At 44.6% G+C, this 14268-nt stretch overlaps 2 protein-coding genes across 8 annotated transcripts; one reads left to right on the top strand and one right to left on the bottom strand.

Annotated features, from left to right (window-relative positions):
- Positions 1-2708: 2708 nt before the first annotated feature.
- On the bottom strand, positions 2709-6638 carry LOC6729317 (AP-1 complex subunit sigma-2). 5 transcript variants are annotated; one of them, XR_006541959.1, is made up of 6 exons: positions 6471-6638; positions 6066-6244; positions 5871-5979; positions 5666-5803; positions 4692-4771; positions 3058-3202 (listed from the first exon to the last, which is right to left on the bottom strand). XR_006541959.1 is itself a non-coding variant. In XM_016177351.3 (5 exons), exons 1-5 carry the CDS (start codon positions 6471-6473, stop codon positions 3158-3160), a joined length of 474 nt encoding a protein of 157 aa, XP_016035947.1. In that variant the 5' UTR covers positions 6474-6637; the 3' UTR covers positions 2709-3157. The 5 variants fall into 5 exon arrangements, 4 of the variants coding, with proteins under 4 accessions (XP_016035947.1, XP_016035948.1, XP_016035950.1 ...); XM_016177351.3 differs by lacking the exon at positions 4692-4771 and having other exon boundaries at positions 2709-3202; positions 6471-6637; XM_016177352.2 differs by lacking the exon at positions 3058-3202 and having other exon boundaries at positions 3603-4771.
- Positions 6639-6836: 198 nt separating this feature from the next.
- LOC6729316 (bifunctional glutamate/proline--tRNA ligase) lies at positions 6837-13168 on the top strand. 3 transcript variants are annotated; one of them, XM_016174833.3, is made up of 6 exons: positions 6837-7011; positions 7191-8108; positions 8297-8468; positions 8526-9588; positions 9992-11851; positions 11919-13168. In XM_016174833.3, exons 1-6 carry the CDS (start codon positions 6969-6971, stop codon positions 13005-13007), a joined length of 5145 nt encoding a protein of 1714 aa, XP_016035946.1. In that variant the 5' UTR covers positions 6837-6968; the 3' UTR covers positions 13008-13168. The 3 variants fall into 3 exon arrangements, with proteins under 3 accessions (XP_016035946.1, XP_002104632.2, XP_039151508.1); XM_002104596.4 differs by lacking the exons at positions 6837-7011; positions 7191-8108; positions 8297-8468; positions 8526-9588 and adding an exon at positions 9761-9842; XM_039295574.2 differs by lacking the exons at positions 6837-7011; positions 7191-8108; positions 8297-8468; positions 8526-9588 and adding an exon at positions 9786-9872.
- The last annotated feature ends 1100 nt before the right edge of the window (positions 13169-14268 follow it).

Raw genomic sequence — 14268 nt, 5'->3', positions numbered from 1 at the left:
AAAAGGAGAAAGAGAGAGTGGCATAGAAAGTGAGAGAGGGAGCTAGAGCAAACTGCATTGCTTCAGTTACCCCCACCCAAAGCGATTCTATCAATTTCCATAGCTGCGGCGCCCTCAAGTATGCAACATGTTCTGCGACGAACCAATTACCACCGCCACCCACTTTCGCAGCACCACCCCCTCGCAGCCAAAGGCCGCCCACCGCCAGCGGGTATGGCCAAGGACAATCCAGTCAAATATTATATCATACAGGTCCTAATAATAGACGGAAACAAAGGTAACGACACTTGAAGTTTTCAACTTGATGACAATAAACGATAGCTAACGGAAGGCGCACAAATCCGCATTGTGTGTATACGCAAAGTTAAGGTCGGCATAATGGCCCTCGAGCACAAGGATCTTGGTCCTTATTTAGTGTATATGACTTAACATGTTCTTAGCATTGATTTTCCATCCAATTATGTCCTAAGCTCATAATTCTATAACTATCTATTGGGACAACAAGATATGAGGTTCTGATTGTTTAAAACCCTCAGCTTTTAGTCCTTTTAGTCTTTCCGTTTCCTATAAAATATTTATACGCAAAGTTTATGTGCGCAGAAAAGCACCTACACAAAATTATAGTAGTTATGATGATTGAAAGCAGATTATAGATGGAATCAAGGAATATCTATAGAACTGAAACGAACATAGGCATTTACATTCTATAAATGAAGTTGTTAACTCTTGAAGTGGAAGTACTGCGAACTTGAGTAACGAGTTGTGAACTTGGACTTGACGGTACTATTATTTGCACCGCAACTGTGAGTGTGGAGCCAGCCTGACGACGTGGAATGTCCAGGACCCGTTTCCCGTGTCCATATATCCTGGCCACCAGGCGATGTCCTGGCGACATGCGCACTCCGGAACCCACCACACTCGCTCGCTCGAACTCAACTCCACCACGACGGAGCGTTTCAACGAAAGTGGCCAAGTTTAAGGATAAATCACAACGAGCAATATTTTTGCAACAAATGCGTTGAACGGGGGGCAAGTTGGGGGGTTGGGTGATGAAAACTTTGCGGCTTTGCTTTTCTTAGGGAAATTATTGTTTTGTTTTGGGCTGGGAGAGGCGCAAGCAGCAGAAAAAAACGGAAAATTATGGATGCTAATGGGGGGCCCAAAAAAGCGAGATATATAGATTTCAGAGGCTGTGTATACACACACACTCTACAACTGTAGACAAAGCAGCCGTACTTCGTACCCACTGGGGCCGTGGTGGCGCCCACCCAGCCCACTGACGCCCCCCATCCCTTTCCCCCTCTGGACTTGCCACCCACCACCCACTTTTCCCACCCAATGCTGCGCGCTTCGCTCTTTTCGGGCCGCATGAGCAAATCGCAATAGATAGAGAATTTTTTTCTTTCTTTCTTTTGCTGGCGCGGCTTGATTCCTTGCCACCACATATATATGTATGAATATATATATATATATCTGATTGGTATATATATGCGAATATATATGTATCTGGACGGAGTGCGTGTGGCCTTGTCTTTTTCCATTTTCATTGCTAATCACACGAAGGAGTTAATTTGTTAAAACTTTGGCTTCGGCTGGGAAAGTGGGGCCTGGAAAACTCTTAGCACTTGGCACATATGACAACGTAATTTTCACGCGCACACACACACTCGCGATTTTGGAGAGAGAAATTTTATGTACCATACATTTTTGAAGCTGCAAAATTTTGCACATTCGATTTTCACACTGCCACTAATGCTGCCTGCTACTGCTGCTGCTGCCGATGCTGCTTTTTCTTTCGTTTTTCTTTTCTAGCCGCACTTCAGACTTTTTTTCCTTCACCGGATGGAAAATTTTCACACGCACAGCAATCGAGTTAAAGCGAGTTTTTCGCGAGTTTTCAGCGTGATTTCCCCCGAGTTTTCCACGCGTTTTATGCACTTTTCTGCTGCGAGTGTGTGAGAATTTTCCTGTGTGCTGGCTGTGTGGAAATGGAAATCCAGTGAAAATCCGCAACCGTTACGTACGGAAGAGCACACCTAGCTGCTGTGTGTGCTCCGCTGAAGACGATGGTGCGCTCTGCGGACGGGTCTGCAACTTTCTCGCGGCGCAGCGCCTTTATCGCTGCCTTCGCCGCTGCTCCGCCTGGCGCTCTCGCTGCGTCCCGCTCGCACGCTCCGTGGGGCCAATCGCGCCCTCTCGCTCGACGCTGAGTGTGTTGAGTTCGCCGAATTCCTGTGTGCGTGCGTGCCCAACAACAAACAGGGGGAAATTTTGGGGAGCTCCCGTTAGGGAGAGAGCCAGCTCGCGCTCTCTCTCTCGTTCGCAGGCAGGATGCTCTCTGGCGCCCGCCTCCCAAATAAAAATGAAATCAACAATTTGTTGGTCGGCGAGCTGCCAACTTGGCCCCAAAATAAATGTGGCCAAGCTAAGAGCGGAAATCGGCCCAAAGAACGACCATTATTTCAAATTTTGGCTTTATTGAAGGTTAGAAATGTAGGTTTTTTGAAAACAATTAAGTTTTACATTAAATATTAAAATCAATCAATCAGTAAGAAAGTGTATTTTCTTGTATTTTCTAATTCAAATTAGTAAAATCTCATAAAAACGTACTTTTCAAAATCCATTGCCTACTTTCTTGTGCTTATTGCACGTCATGGCCACTTTTGTCCCAACAGAAAAGAATAGTCCTGAAATATAAAAACTCTCACTCTCGATACCATTTTTATTTGTAGCAAAAAATGCATAAAGTAAACAGAGTTGTGTTTGGTTACTTTGGATACAGCAATTTTTATATATTTATAGGGCTTTTAACTTACAACTATAGAGTTGAGCACACCGTCGATTAATCGCATCGCTTTACTTTGCTTATCATTAAGTTAATCTTTACAAATATGAATGTGTGTGAGCAACCGATATTGCTGCCTTTTTGTGAAATAAAATGTGTTGCAAATTGGATTTGCCAAGCGAAATTAGGAATAGGTTTAACAGCACTTCTATACACAATGTTTTTATGCTGACACAGGGTGGTTAAATTATAATAGAACCGGTATACTTTTGGGTTACGTTGAATACACAGAAACACGCATACAATTAAGGCGACTTTAAATGGGTTCAATATAGATAATGCCTTTATGGGTTACTTTTGCATAGAGCCAACTTAGCCCAGGCCGTGATCGTCGAAGAAACTCTGCGGGGTCTCATCCTGGAAAGGGAGAATGCTTAGCTTCAGTTACGTGATCTATACTTTACAGCGCTTGGGGTAAAAGGAAAACAAATAAAAGCATCGATACTGGGTGCTAACCCTCATAAATAGACTATGAAAACGGGTGGTAAATAGTAGCAACTAAAAACAAAAGTACACCAAACGGGTGCGCTAAGCCAGACAGATAGGTAGATAGACAGTTTGGAGGGAGTGGAGCTCAGAGATCAGATCATTGGAGGCGAAACAAAGTGGGCGTCAAGAAGTCAGATCAGTCAAACTGTTCAGTCACAACAACAGCAAAGACAACAATCAAAACTATACGTATAACAAAGACACTAAAAAGAAAACTGAGGTTCACCAGGTCTTACCATTTTCATATAGCATACGAGTACAATTAGGATTTGTTTCAAAAATACTTGGTTTTTATTTTAACTTGTTTTTCTCAGTTACAAAACACAGAAAATTTGGCTAAAACGTACAACACACATACATAAACATATATATATATATATACTTGTAGATATAGATAAACTAGATTTTTTATTCGGTTACCACTAGGGGATTACAATTTTCAATTATATATCGTTCAACATTAAAGCTTACATGTTTCTATTGTAAGAATAGTATTGCATTTCCCCACTAAATTAGTTATTGCCCATTTGGTGATTGATTGGAATGATCTTTCGATTATATAATGTAGATAGGAAGAGGAATATTAATTCAGTTCAGGAACCCCAGGTGGAACTACGTGAGGTTGGCTTGTTTTGCATGAACTTTGCTGAATCTATTGTGTCTGTGCGTGAAATTTACGAGATAGAGTGTATGGAAAACCGCATACCAGATGCTCTGATGTTACTATCTAGTATTATTGCTTTTTGGAGCCTCACGCTGCTTGGCGTCTTCTTACTTATCATTTCTTTCAGCGCTTTGGTGCTGTACAACAGCCAAATCACACACTAGTGTTGAGGAGTGGATGGATCAGTGCTGTAAAGTGCCAAGTGCAGCACACGTTATCGCTGGGGTGTAACTGTGTGTGTTATTGTGTGCTTGTTGTGTCTGGGTGTGCTTGTAATATCAACTACATAAGTTCTAGGGTGTTTTAGTTCTTTAGAGGAGTCCAATGTCTCTTAAAGTGCCCTCAACGGCTTCGTCCTGGAGTACAGAGAATAAGAACAATAAGAACGAGAAGAGTAGAAGGAAAGAGAGTAGTAGTGGTAGTACGAGTAGTAGGTGTAAGTGTAAGTAGAATGGGTCCAAAAAAGAAACCAATTTCGATCTTGTTTTGCTTTTCTTTCATGTACGGCACAACTTGGAAACACGAAATGCATATTATATGGATGAACATCACAGCGTAGCGCGGAGAAGGCAGGGAAATGGAAGCTGGGCAATATACACATATATATACAGCTGGACGAAGGATTGACTGATCTGACCTATCGACTCTCCACTAACTCTTTGCAGATCGGGAATATAACTTTATGTTCTTTACACTGGTTCTTTGGGATGGGTTTTCTTTTCTTCTTGGTATTTATTTGTTTTGATTGATTAGTTGAGATACTCATTGAAGTCCTGTGGTGGTTGTTCGTGGTGGTAGTAGTTGTGTTAACATCGATATATGCAGTGGCGGGTAGGGTAAGCGTTAATAATAACAAGAGAGAGGGTACATGGGTTACACATTTATATATGGCTTATGGTATGGCAAGAATATGTTTAGTTGAACATTGTCTCTAGTTAGTAATTCATCTACAAAGGTCATGCAAAATAATCAAGCCAACTACGATCGACAAATTGCTACAAATCGGGTTAGGAGACTTACAAGAGTTACGGTCACAAAATAAACACAGGCTAAAAATTGTACTATAAATGGCAAACAAGGTTTTAGTTTTTGTTTTAGTTTTACTGCACAGCAACATCTATGGCAAGTTCAATACTGTGGCGATTAAATATGTCCTGGTAGATTCTCACAATTCACAATTCGTTTTCGAGTAGGCAAGTTTCGAAACTCAAGACGGCATGCAAATAAAAAAATCGATTAAGTGCGTGTGTGCCAGCCGAGGTGGTTTACATCAGATTCGGAACTTAAAGATAATGACATCGCTGCTGCAAGGACACACACGCACACTGGACTTAGGATCTATTGCAGCGAGTAAAAGAACTCTTCTTGCTTCGAGTGGTTAGAGGTGTTTTGTTTATAGAGATTAGTTTTGATTGCACAAATTAGAGAAATAAGAACGAGAATAGGTAAGAGTAGAGTATAAAGAGAAAACCGTGATATGATGAGGTATGACATTGTAAACTTTATAGATAGGCATTAAATTATAGATGCAAACAAACACTAACGAGGTAACGAAACTAAAAACCATCAAGTTGAATGAATATATAAAACAATTAACAATATCCGGCATAGGTAGAGTGACACAACCGTTTTAGGCATTACAGATCATATGTCTCGGGTGTACTGACCTCTTGGAGCAGATCCTGCGAGGCAATCGCCTTAAGTACGTTCTTTTTGGACGTCTCCTGGATCTCGCCGCCAATGAGCAGCTCGTCCAGGATAAAGTATGCTTTTTCAAAGTTAAAGATAATGTCCAGCTCGCAGACCTGTTCAGCAAATGGGAAATATAACACTCTTTATCGCTTCCATTGCAAAGTGGTATTAGTAACTTACGCTGCCGAAGTACTTATCCAACAGCTCCACATAGCGATGAATGATCTCTAGTGTCAGCAATTCGTTGTCGTTCTGCTCGATGGCGCAACAGAAATACAAGCTGGCATACCTATACGGCAACAAACGTGAATGTATGTGTTATAAGTATGATATGGCGATCTATAGTTATTAAGAATATTGATACGATTTTATTACCTTTTGTAGACAATTTTGCAGTCCTTCCACTCCAGAAAGGAGCACATTTTGGGCTTGCGGGCCAGTATCGTAGTGACCAGTTCCCGGGTGATCTTCTTTTTTACCTTATCCGGATACGCCATGTACCACTTTTGTAACCGCAGTTTGCCCTGCCGACTAAACAGCAGCATGAAAAGCATCTGAAATAAGGCAGCAAGTCCAGAACGTTTATTGATTTTACGGTCGTAATGCATTTTTCATATCTTTTAAGGCCAGCGAAGCTCCCAATTTCCACCGACACAGTCATCGAGCAGCCCCACCAACACACACACACTTGTACACCTGGAGCCACCGCATCGCCAACACACAAATCCCATTCGATAACAAAAAAAATCACTTCTTCAGCAAATTTTTCTTGAGCCTTACCATTTATTTTTGTTTTCCTCTTTGTGGTTAAGTTTTTCCGTGGGCTGGGAGTACAAAATATATGGAAAAACCTTATTTTTCCATGCAGTCAGCGAGCAAAACACACATAGAAAGTTCTTCTTCGTCCACTGCTGCCATTCGCACTGCATCTGCCGACGTATTCATGGGAATGGCAAGTACAGTGGGCTTCAAGTAAATAGAGCTAGTTATACAATTATATAAAATTGTTTAGCACTTTTAAGGTAGATCCAATTTTTTTTTTAGGTAAGTTGTGTACATTGAAATAATATTTAATATTTTCACAATTATCATAAATGTTTCACTGTAACTGATCCGTGCGATATTTATCATTCACAGAGAACTATCGCACGGCAACTGCAGTTCTCCTCGTCCATCTCTATTGGACTGTGTGGACGTTAGCAGCTTGCCGTACTCGTGCCGTTTAAAAGGCGAAATTTCATCAATTTGTTTTCAATTGCAAACGAACAACCTGCGAACATGTCAATAAAGCTCAAAGCGAACCTCAACAATCCGCCCATAAGTGAGTATCCAAAGGATGCCGGCTGCTGTGACCTTCAGTGCCCGGAGGATTTGCACTTAGTGAGGTTATATCCGCATCGGGGTCTATTTATGTACACAATATATTGGGCATTCCATTCGAACCCTCTTTTATTGCATCAGACCCGGTATCGTGTGATATTAATTGACTCATTCAACTAGGTGGCCTAGCGACGGCGCACCTAATTAATGGCACGGTACCCGTGGAGATAGTGTGGAGCAAGGAGGAGACTTCGCTGCAGTTCCCAGATAATCGCCTGTTGGTGTGCCACTCCAACAACGATGTGCTCCGCGCCCTCGCTCGCGCTGCTCCGGACTACAAGCTGTACGGGGAAACGGCCATCGAACGGACACAGATTGATCACTGGCTGTCTTTCTCACTGACCTGCGAGGATGACATATCCTGGGCTCTCTCCTTCCTGGACAAGTCCATTGCCCCGGTGACATACCTGGTGGCCAATAAGCTGACTATCGCCGATTTCGCACTGTTCAACGAGATGCACTCGCGCTATGAGTTCCTCGCCGCCAAGGGAATTCCTCAGCACGTGCAGCGTTGGTATGACCTCATCACCGCCCAGCCGTTGATCCAGAAGGTGCTGCAGTCCCTGCCAGAGGATGCAAAGGTTAAGAGGAGTCCACAGTCTTCCAAGGAGCAGACACCCGCCAAAACGGGCGAGCGCAAGCAGGAGGGCAAGTTCGTGGATCTGCCAGGTGCCGAGATGGGCAAGGTGGTTGTGCGCTTCCCGCCAGAAGCCTCTGGCTATCTACACATTGGTCATGCTAAGGCGGCTCTGCTGAATCAGTACTACGCCTTGGCGTTTCAAGGCACGCTGATCATGAGATTCGATGACACGAATCCCGCCAAGGAGACGGTTGAGTTCGAAAATGTCATTCTCGGCGATCTCGAGCAGCTGCAGATCAAGCCCGACGTATTTACGCACACATCGAACTACTTCGACCTAATGCTCGACTACTGTGTCCGGCTGATCAAGGAGAGCAAGGCCTATGTGGATGATACCCCTCCGGAGCAAATGAAGCTGGAGCGCGAGCAACGCGTGGAGTCCGCAAATCGTTCCAACTGTGAGTTTATATTAATTCCTAAACTATAATATTCAGCACTTTATGATGAAATTTCAAACGGTTTAATTACTTTAAATTAAAATTCTCACTTGTATTCATGGTTCAGTAACTGTTCCGATTATATTTCACCATGATGTTTGAACAAAAAATGTTTTTTTACACATACTAATTCTCGTTTTCTCTTTTAGCTGTCGAGAAAAATCTTTCGCTGTGGCAGGAGATGGTTAAGGGATCTGAGAAGGGTCAAAAATACTGCGTGCGCGCCAAGATCGACATGAGCTCTCCCAACGGATGTATGCGTGACCCCACCATCTATCGCTGCAAGAACGAGCCACATCCACGCACGGGAACCAAATACAAGTGAGTATAACAAATAAAATGTTATACAAAATCATATGTAACTTTTTTTATTTTCAGGGTGTACCCCACCTACGACTTTGCCTGCCCTATTGTGGACGCCATCGAAAATGTGACCCACACCCTGCGCACCACTGAGTACCATGACCGAGATGATCAGTTCTACTGGTTCATTGATGCCCTGAAGCTAAGAAAACCGTACATCTGGTCATACAGTCGATTGAACATGACCAACACTGTGTTGTCGAAGAGGAAACTTACCTGGTTTGTGGATTCTGGTCTGGTTGACGGCTGGGATGATCCTCGATTCCCAACGGTGCGTGGTATCATCCGACGCGGAATGACAGTGGAGGGTTTAAAGGAGTTCATCATTGCCCAAGGCAGCAGTAAATCCGTAGTGTTCATGAACTGGGATAAGATCTGGGCCTTCAACAAGAAGGTCATCGATCCGATTGCTCCTCGTTACACTGCTTTGGAGAAGGAGAAGCGCGTTATTGTTAATGTGGCTGGCGCTAAGGTGGAAAGGATCCAGGTGTCCGTGCATCCCAAGGATGAATCGCTGGGCAAAAAGACCGTCTTGTTGGGTCCCCGCATCTACATCGACTACGTTGATGCCGAAGCCTTGAAGGAGGGTGAAAATGCAACTTTCATTAACTGGGGCAACATCCTCATCAAGAAGGTAAACAAGGATGCATCTGGAAACATAACTTCCGTTGATGCTGCTCTCAATTTGGAGAACAAGGACTTCAAAAAGACTCTTAAACTCACCTGGTTGGCTGTGGAAGATGATCCCAGTGCCTATCCACCCACTTTCTGCGTTTACTTTGACAATATCATCAGCAAAGCTGTTCTGGGCAAGGACGAGGACTTTAAGCAGTTTATTGGCCATAAGACCCGCGATGAGGTTCCCATGCTGGGCGATCCTGAACTGAAGAAGTGCAAGAAGGGCGATATTATCCAGTTACAGAGGCGTGGCTTCTTTAAGGTGGACGTCGCCTATGCTCCGCCCAGTGGATACACAAATGTTCCTTCTCCCATTGTTTTGTTCTCTATTCCTGATGGACATACGAAGGATGTGCCAACTTCAGGTCTGAAAGTCAATGCTCCGGATGCCAAGGCGACGGTGAGTCAATTTGTGCTTTACATAGATAATACTATAAAATAGGGTATTCAATATTCGACATAGGAAGTAAAATTAACTAGAAAATCAGCTGTTTGGAGCTCTCCGAACTTTTTCACTCTCCCACTGCGGCTCTCTGAAGCTCTTTCACTTTCTCTTAATTATGTGCCGCGTTGGTAGCGACGTAGTCTTCTTCTTGGAAGAAAACCAGTTGTATGCTGAACTACCTAGCGTGTGGATCGTTATCGTCAACCTCAGTAAGGGAAAGACAACAAATAAAAAGAGAGGCTCGTTGAATAATACATGTAGCTCTTGCTGACGTTGCAAAGAGCTTTTGGAAAATATTAATACATTGCTGCAGTTTGGCATTTTATCACAATTAAAAAAATATGTGTTTCTTTTACAGAAAAAGGCATCATCACCTGTAAGTTCTACCGGCCAAGCTTCCGAATTGGACAGCCAAATTACCCAGCAAGGCGATCTGGTCCGAGATCTGAAATCTAAGAAAGCAGCCAAGGATCAAATCGATGTTGCTGTGAAGAAGCTGCTCGCCCTGAAAGCGGACTACAAATCAGCTACTGGAAAGGATTGGAAGCCAGGACAAGCTGCTGCTCCTTCTGCACCTGCCGCCAGCTCATCCACTGCCAACGACGCCGTTTCAGTTAATGCCAGCATTGTCAAACAAGGCGATTTGGTCAGAGATCTAAAGGGAAAGAAGGCTAGCAAACCAGAGATTGACGCTGCTGTAAAAACTCTTCTTGAACTTAAGGCTCAGTACAAGACTCTCACCGGTCAGGATTGGAAACCAGGCACTGTACCTCCCACTGCCGCTCCAACTCCATCAGCTGCTCCATCTGCCGGTGCCAACGATTCAGTAGCCCAAATTCTTAGCCAAATCACTGCCCAGGGTGACAAAGTTCGGGAGCTGAAGTCAGCTAAAGCCGATAAGGCCACCGTTGATGCTGCAGTAAAGACGCTGCTCAGTTTGAAGGCTGACTACAAAGCAGCCACCGGCAGTGACTGGAAACCAGGTACCACAGCTCCAGCTCCAGCAGCAGCTCCTGTAAAAGTCAAGCAGGAGAAGAATCCGGAGCCAGCTTCTGCCCTTGCTGTAAACACACTGCTCGACAAGATCGCCCAACAAGGTGATAAAATCCGTCAATTGAAATCGGCGAAATCGGAGAAATCCCTTGTTGATGCCGAGGTTAAACTTTTGCTGGCTTTGAAAACGGACTACAAATCCCTAACTGGTCAAGAGTGGAAACCAGGTACTGTGGCACCCGCTCCTACAACTGTAGCTGTGGTCGATCTTACTGGTGGAGATTCTGGCAGTGACGTAGGCAGTGTCTTGAGCAAGATTCAAGCCCAAGGTGATAAGATCAGGAAATTGAAGTCCGAGAAGGCAGCCAAGAACGTAATCGATCCTGAGGTTAAGGCTCTGCTTGCTCTTAAAGCTGAATATAAGACGCTGAGCGGTAAGGACTGGACGCCAGACGCTAAGGCTGAACCCGCTGTAGTAAAAAAGGAAGCTAGTCCCGTTTCGATGGCATCGCCAGCTCAGGATGAACTCACCCAGGAGATTAATGCTCAGGGGCAGAAGGTACGCGACGCGAAAGGCAACAAGGCAGCCAAGGAGGTCATCGATGCTGAAGTGGCCAAGTTGTTGGCCCTCAAGGCCAAGTACAAGGAAGTCACGGGCACCGATTTCCCCGTAGCAGGTCGCGGTGGCGGCGGCGGCGGCGGAGGAGGTTCCGCCAAGAAAGCGCCAAAAGAGGCACAACCAAAGCCAGCAAAGCCGGTGAAGAAGGAACCTGCTGCCGATGCTTCCGGAGCTGTGAAAAAGCAAACCCGCCTGGGTCTGGAGGCTACCAAGGAGGATAACTTGCCTGACTGGTACTCGCAGGTTATCACCAAGGGTGAGATGATCGAATATTACGACGTGTCTGGATGCTACATTCTGCGTCACTGGTCCTTCGCCATCTGGAAAGCTATCAAGACTTGGTTTGATGCTGAGATTACACGCATGGGCGTCAAGGAGTGCTACTTCCCGATCTTCGTTTCTAAAGCTGTGCTGGAGAAGGAGAAGACGCATATTGCGGACTTCGCTCCGGAGGTGGCCTGGGTCACCAAGTCCGGTGACTCTGATTTGGCTGAGCCAATCGCCGTGCGTCCTACCTCCGAGACCGTCATGTACCCCGCCTACGCCAAATGGGTACAGTCCTACAGGGATCTGCCGATTCGCCTCAATCAGTGGAATAACGTTGTCGTAAGTATTGCCTTGAATTGGCCTAAATTATCGTTTATTAACCAACAATTAATTTTTTATGTTGTAGCGCTGGGAATTCAAGCAGCCAACTCCTTTCCTACGTACCCGTGAGTTCCTGTGGCAGGAGGGTCACACCGCCTTCGCCGACAAGGAAGAAGCCGCCAAGGAAGTTCTTGACATTCTCGATCTTTATGCCCTGGTGTACACCCATCTGCTGGCCATTCCCGTAGTCAAGGGCCGCAAGACTGAGAAGGAGAAGTTCGCTGGTGGTGACTACACCACCACCGTGGAGGCATTCATCTCGGTTTCAGGACGTGCCATTCAAGGTGCTACCAGTCATCATTTGGGCCAGAACTTCTCGAAGATGTTCGAAATCGTTTACGAGGACCCTGAAACGCAACAGAAGAAGTACGTTTACCAGAACTCCTGGGGTATCACTACCCGCACTATTGGCGTGATGATCATGGTGCATGCCGACAACCAGGGCCTGGTATTGCCCCCACACGTCGCCTGTATTCAGGCCATTGTGGTGCCCTGCGGCATCACCGTAAACACGAAGGATGACGAGCGGGCGCAGCTACTGGACGCTTGCAAGGCCCTTGAGAAGCGCCTTGTCGGCGGTGGAGTTCGTTGCGAGGGTGACTACCGTGACAACTATTCGCCCGGCTGGAAGTTTAATCACTGGGAACTGAAGGGCGTGCCGCTGCGCTTGGAAGTGGGTCCCAAGGACCTAAAGGCCCAACAACTGGTGGCCGTGCGTCGCGACACTGGCGAAAAGATCACCATACCGCTGGCCGATGTGGAGAAGAAGATACCTGCGCTGCTTGAAACCATTCACGAGAGCATGCTTAATAAGGCGCAAGAGGATATGGCCAGTCACACGAAAAAGGTGAGCAACTGGACGGACTTCTGTGGTTTCCTAGAGCAGAAAAACATCCTTTTGGCTCCCTTCTGCGGCGATATCAGTTGCGAGGACAAGATCAAGGCAGACAGCGCCCGCGGCGAAGAGGCCGAGCCAGGAGCTCCAGCGATGGGTGCCAAGTCGCTGTGTATTCCCTTCGATCAACCTGCTGTCATCGCGGCTAGCGATAAGTGCATCAACCCCAGCTGCACCAACAAGCCCAAGTTCTACACGCTCTTCGGACGAAGCTATTAGCCGAAAGTGATCTGGAAAGAAGCCAGGCTTCGTTGTTTCTCTAAATAATATTTTTAAAAAATGAACTCGGTTGGTTAGGATCGATTGACCTATATGTACTCTGATTTTCACAAAAGCTTACTATTCATTTTAAATTGATTAAATGTTTAAATTGAAAACCATTTTGCCTTTGTGTATTCATAGTAATTTATCATTATTTGCTTGTATTTCTCTTACATAATGCAGATCTTTAACCTACAGCAAGACTAATTTTAATTGGGATTTTCAATAAGTTGTCAAACTATTTAACCCCAGTTGCGCCGTGCAAATATAATTAGAAATGGGAATAACGAGGCGTATATTGCATACATCGCAATACTTTGTTTAGTTCCGTTTATAAAGCATAAATTATTTATAGACTTCTTTTCGATATGGAACACTAGACTTTTGAAAAGGTATCAATCCTATCGCCAGCCAATTAAATACTTAATTACGTGTCAATTAGCTTATATTTTATCGACTTCTTAATACTTACTGATAGTGGTCATTAAAGTTTGAATTCAATATAACTAGGGTTTCACTTGTATCATAAATTAAATTTGCTTAAAAAGGAAGCTGTCAATGTGAAGAAATCGGTCATATCCCTCATAGCCCCCTTTTATCTTTTAATAACACCAATTAAAAGAAACTTAGCAGCTCCATTTCAATAAATGGATAATTTTTCACCAGTCGCAATCAGTGGATTCCATCTTAAACTGTTTGGAGGTGGGTAGCGATATGACCAGATATAGGAATTGATACCAATGTTAATCGAACCGATGCCCAGAGCCCAAGGCATTCAAATGCCGCTCACCAAGATCAGTAGTATAATTGTCATAAATATGAGTAGGTCGCGGGAGGCGAAAAGTGGTTTAGGAATGCACCCTAAGCTGGGTGAGAGTGAGTCCAGCTAATTAAATGCATATCTCATATCTGGCCACTTTGCGTCAGCAGCCGGTGCCGCCGACCTGTTTTAAATGGAAAAATAATGGCTGAGCCCACACGGCGTATGGGTTATATGGACAATATTGCGTGCCGATATGCGTAAACATCAACAATCGCAGAACCACAAATGACAAGCAGTCCCAGTCAACTGCGATAAACAAATATGACTATTTCCATTCGTATTGCAACGATATGTATGTAACTGGTTTCCCCTGGGAGTAGTGATGCAATTGGAAAATATCACTAGTCTATACCATAATGGTATGATTAGGACATAACAAAGATCTTATAAATATGA

The sequence above is a fragment of the Drosophila simulans genome, chromosome 3R, assembly GCF_016746395.2.
Source record: "Drosophila simulans strain w501 chromosome 3R, Prin_Dsim_3.1, whole genome shotgun sequence".
Lineage (NCBI taxonomy): Eukaryota > Metazoa > Arthropoda > Insecta > Diptera > Drosophilidae > Drosophila > Drosophila simulans.
The sequence above is the reverse complement of the archived record's forward strand: the minus strand, read 5'-3'. Positions and strand labels throughout refer to the sequence as shown.